The 5000-nt window shown below is 48.6% G+C and overlaps 1 protein-coding gene across 7 annotated transcripts in view; it reads left to right on the forward strand.

The window, feature by feature from the left end:
• Window positions 1-5000, forward strand: part of fhod3a (formin homology 2 domain containing 3a) — a 98724-nt gene that overhangs the window by 74989 nt on the left and 18735 nt on the right. For all 7 annotated transcript variants that reach the window (XM_042075787.1, XM_042075789.1, XM_042075791.1 and 4 more), the window contains 2 exons: window positions 2147-2527; window positions 3159-4057. In XM_042075787.1, the coding sequence (XP_041931721.1) occupies window positions 2147-2527; window positions 3159-4057 (1280 nt within the window). The remainder of the gene's footprint in view (window positions 1-2146; window positions 2528-3158; window positions 4058-5000) is intronic.

Below are 5000 nucleotides of genomic sequence, written 5' to 3' on the forward strand. Positions count from 1 at the left end.
GTTCATCACACACTTGTGTCGTACTGGAGGATTATCCAGTAGATTTGTTAATATGGTTTCTGGCATCAGGCAAACTGGAATATTCAGAAGAACATGGCAGGACTCAGTAAACTGGGTTAGGATGTTATCTGCCCCATAGAGCCAAGAATCTAGAACAGAACGAGTGAACAGAGAGTAGAGCTAGAACCTTTCAGGATGGCACAATGTAAAGTGCTACACTAGTTTTACATCATCCTTGTTGTAATGATATAGATGTAGGCTGTTTTTCCTGGTGGCTGTTTCCCCTGGTTCTAGAACTGTGGTACTGTAGTTAGCAAATCTAGCACCAGGTTAAGATCATTCAAGAGTTCCTGTTTGTCTGGAGAGGATCTAGAGCACATGACTTGTCTCTGCAGGTGATGCAGTTTATGACATCACATGTTCCACACAGCAAATGCGTGCAGATGACATGGTCTCCTATGGGGGAGAGATGCTTTTTAATACACATTATAAACAATCGGAGCAGTTTAAAAGGCGCTGGATCTAAATATATCAAGCGCACGTTGTTTGTGATTTATGTCCGTACAGTAATGACTGTGTCTGGATGTGTTCAGCTGCGTCTGGTCAGACTGCTGAGCAGGGATTTGGAGCTGTCCTGCAGGACGAGCACGGCCAGGAACAGGACATAAGTCAAAAGTTACGCTTCGGAATTATCAAAGAATATGAAATACAGCGTATGAAAAATACTACATGGACTTTTGTACATGCTCTCTGTGTCGAGGATCTGTTGGATTGGACAAAGGCGCTTTAATGAAATGAAACAAGCATGGCTTTTTTGAATGGTAAATGTCAAGTACATACTTGTTGCTGCTGTTGAGTACTCAGCATTAGTCATAAGCGCAGGGTTGTTGCCAGCCTACATACACCCTCTCAATTAAATGCACTCTTTCAGGTTGAAGTACCAAACAGACGAAAGCAGTGAATAGCACTGACTGCACACAGATGGAGTTCTGTAAGGTATATTGGAAGAAAAAAAATCAAGGATATTAAGTAATGGGTCAAAAAACAGTGATTATTTTTCTTCCATCAAGTTTAAAGAGGCTGATAGTGTGGGCGGCGATACTGTCCCTTAAGTAAAGCCCACACGAGGCACACAAGCCGTGTGTTGTTGCATGCAGGGGTCGTAAGGTCGCGGGTGTGTGAGCGGGGCACTGTGCTGCACGCCTGTTGACGCAAACAAGGACGTAACACACCATTTCCTGCTCATATCCGGCCCCAGGAACAAGCACAAGCACATGTTTTCTCCCTTATTGTTGATGGGCATGCTAGTGAGAGGGACTGAGGCATTACAGAGGACCCTTCAGCTAGCTTAGCGGAACATCAACACTGAACCCCTACCACAACATGAGGGAGAGAGGGAGAGAGAGAGAGGGATGGAGAGAGGGAGGGAGGGAGAGAGAGGGAGGGAGGGAGGGATGGAGAGAGAGGGAGAGGGAGGGATGGAGAGGGGGGAGGGCCAGAGATGAAGAGAGAAAAACAGAAGCAGACTGAGTGATGCAGAGACAGAGGAAGTGAAGGAGAAGGAGAATGATGGAGAGAAAAAGAGAGTGTTGGAGAGTGTAAGTGATGGAGAGTCTGAGGCTAGAAACTGAAAGGGATCAAGAGAGGGTGGGAAAGATAGATAGATGGATAGATAGATAGAAAGATAGATAGACAGATGGATAGATAGAGAAAATAGATAGAGAGAGAGAGATAATAGAGAGAAAGACAGAAAGAGGGCAGAGCAGGGAGGAGAGAGGCTAGAGAGAGACTGTGAGAGAGGGAAGGAGGGAGAGATGAAAACAAACACTGAAACCAGACTCTCTCACACTTCAGCACATGTTTGGTTGCAGCCCTGTGCTTCTCCAGGTAGGGGCTGCCACAAGAGAGGCATTGTTTACATGTTTGAAAGGGTGGGTGTGTGAACAGCTGAGATCTTGGTTGGCTGGATATACCACGACCTTAGTAGGCCTACTTAGTACAGACCACACAAACTAATAGTATGTAGTTGCCGTGACAACGTACAGATTCCACAGCCATGTTATTGTAGGACACTTGATATTTGTGTTTGTTCATACAGTATGTCTGAACACAATGTTAACTTGACTGTACTTCCCCCCCCCAACAGAAACAGGAGTTGAATTAGAACCAGACTTTAACGTGAGCCCAGAACCAGAGGAGAAGGAAACCGAATCTCCCGAGGAGGACCAGGCCGTGGAACAGGAGGAAGAGGTGGAACAGGAAGAGGAAGCAGCTAAAGAGCAGGAAGAAGCTGAGGCAGAGGAGCCGGCTCCGGAGCAGGAAGAGGAGGAGCCTGCGGAGGAAGAGGAGGAGCCAGAACGTGAAGCAGCCAATGGAGAGGCGGCGGAGGATAGCGGTATCCTGAGCGACAAGGAGAGACAGAATGAGGAAGTGAACGAGAAGGACAACTGTTCCGCCTCCAGCATCTCCTCTGCCAGCAGCACCCTAGAGAGAGAGGAGCGACTCGCTGGCAACAACAATGAGACTGGTGAGAGACTCACTCACAACCCTAATTTACATTCAGATGATGGTCAGAGTGCAGAGTCATGCCAATGCGTGCACAGTGCTATTGTGTGGTGTATGGGAGCACTGAGCTCACCCACTGATCTATGTGCTTTGAATCTCATGCATCGTGCTACAATAGCAAATAGATTTGCCGATATTAACTTCAACTTAAATTAACATAAGTCCAGTCAAACTTCAGACTTTGTACTTTGCCTTTGGTTGAAATCTGGCTCAGTAAGATACAGCATTTGGGACTGGGGGTGGATGTGGCCCAGGTGTGGCCCGGATGTGGTCCACATGTGGTTCTGTTCAAGCAGATCCAAGCCAGCACATGGCCACATGTCATCCAGAGCCAGCTGCTTTGTGGCAAACTGCTTGTCATTAACAAACAACTCAGCAACTCAACAAATGTCAATGCAATTCAATTAACCGAAGTGATGCTGATTAGAATTGTATACCTGGTTGACCCTATGGACTTGTTTGTCACTTTCACTGACAGTACTCAGTGTCAAAAATAACATTTCCGTACTCTGGCATTAAGTTGTCTTCATGTCCTCTTAGTCTCCCCCATATTAGATACAGTGCATTTAGCTGTTTTGATTTTGCCCACACAGGTCCATGGGCCCAGTCAGTCAAAGATGCGGATGTGAACGAACAGTGCAGCAAGATCCTCAACAGCAAGCTCTTCATGCTGGACATGCTGTACGCCCAGGCCAAGAAGCCGGCCGAGGAAGAGGAGGAGGAGGAAGAGGACGAGGAGAAGAAGGAGAAGGGCCAGGACGAGAAAGAGAGTGAGGGCGACTCGTCGGCGGCCGCCGTCGCCGGAGCGGGCGAGCAGGCGGGCGAGGAAGGCGCCGAGTTGAAGTCAGATGGCGACAAGCGCACCTCGAACGTCCGGGCGTTCGCAGAGAAGTTCGGCGACCTGGTGAAAGGGTTGACCTCGCCGCACGCGGAGTCGCCGGAGACGCCCGACAAGCAGCAGCAGCAGTCGCCGCCGCCTCCGCCACAGCCCCCGAAGAAGGAGTCGGACTACATCTGGGACCAGCTGCTGGCCAGCCCGCGCGTCCTGCGCATCGGCGACATCGACTTCACCGACCTCGGCGAGGAGGACGACCAGGACTTGCTAGACGCCGGCTCCCTCATGAGCACGGGCGACCTCCTGACCCCTCCGCCGCCACCCCCCTGCCCCTTCAACCTGCCCCCTCCCCCGCCGCTCTTCGGCAATTGCCCCCCTCCGCCCCCCATGCCGGGCTCCATGAGGATGCCCCCTCCGCCCCCCTGCCTCTCCTCGGCCCCGCCACCCCAACAGGAGTCCGGCGGAGACCAGCCGCTCTTCCAGAAGAAGAAGAAGACCATTCGGCTGTTCTGGAGCGAGGTGAGGCCCGACTGGCAGTATCGGGGCTACCGGCGACTGCAAGGGTCACTCTGGGCCAAGCTGGATCCCGTGAAAGTGGACACGGCCAAGCTGGAACACCTGTTCGAGAGCAAGTCCAAAGAGATCCCCGTCACCAAGGTACGTCTGCACAGGAGGTTTTGGTTTTGTGCACACACACACACACACACACACACACACACACACACACACACACACACACATACACACACACACATACACACACACACACACACACACACACACACACATACACACACACACACACACACACACGCATATGCACATGCACATGCACATGCACAGATAACAAGATATAAAAGAAAACCTATCCATTACATTTAAATGAAATGTCAACACAGTGAAAAGCAGAAGTCAGTTAAGTTATTTAGTCAATTAAGTTTAGTTAGATAAATCAACAGACACACACACACACAAACACATATCTCCATGCACACACACACACACACATACACACACACATATCTCCATGCATGCAGACATGCAGAAAAAGCATCAGGCATTTGAGTTGATTTGATCTTTGAGATTTGTTTTCATTATCGTGCCTTTTTATGATGAAGTGCGAGGGAAAGTTTGTGGATGATGAGTCTGAATGCTCAGACAGTAACATCATCCATGGAATGGAATGAGAGCCAGAGGTGTTCAGCAGGCTGTGTATCAAAGTACACATCAACCTCTCAACTTGATCTGTGCCTTTTGAGCAAAATATTTCAATTTCAATTTCAATTTAATTTTACTTATAGAGCGCCAAAACATTACACATGTCTCATGGCGCTTTACAGAGTGTTAGACAATCAGAGAAAAGAAAAGAAGGCCCATGGGTAACAGGGGCGAGGAAAAACTCCCTAGAATTGGAGATACATATAGGAAGAAACCTCAAGCAGATCCACGACTCAAGGGCCTGACCCATCTGCCTAGGGTCAGTTACAAAACAGTAAGGTCAGTATACTGTACATGATAAATGCATAAGTTAGTCAGATGTAGAGAATAGAACATGGTGTTTAAAAAATAGTATTTTTTGTGTGTGCAGAGGAAGAAAAAG

This window comes from Alosa sapidissima, chromosome 21 (assembly GCF_018492685.1).
Source record: "Alosa sapidissima isolate fAloSap1 chromosome 21, fAloSap1.pri, whole genome shotgun sequence".
NCBI lineage: Eukaryota > Metazoa > Chordata > Actinopteri > Clupeiformes > Clupeidae > Alosa > Alosa sapidissima.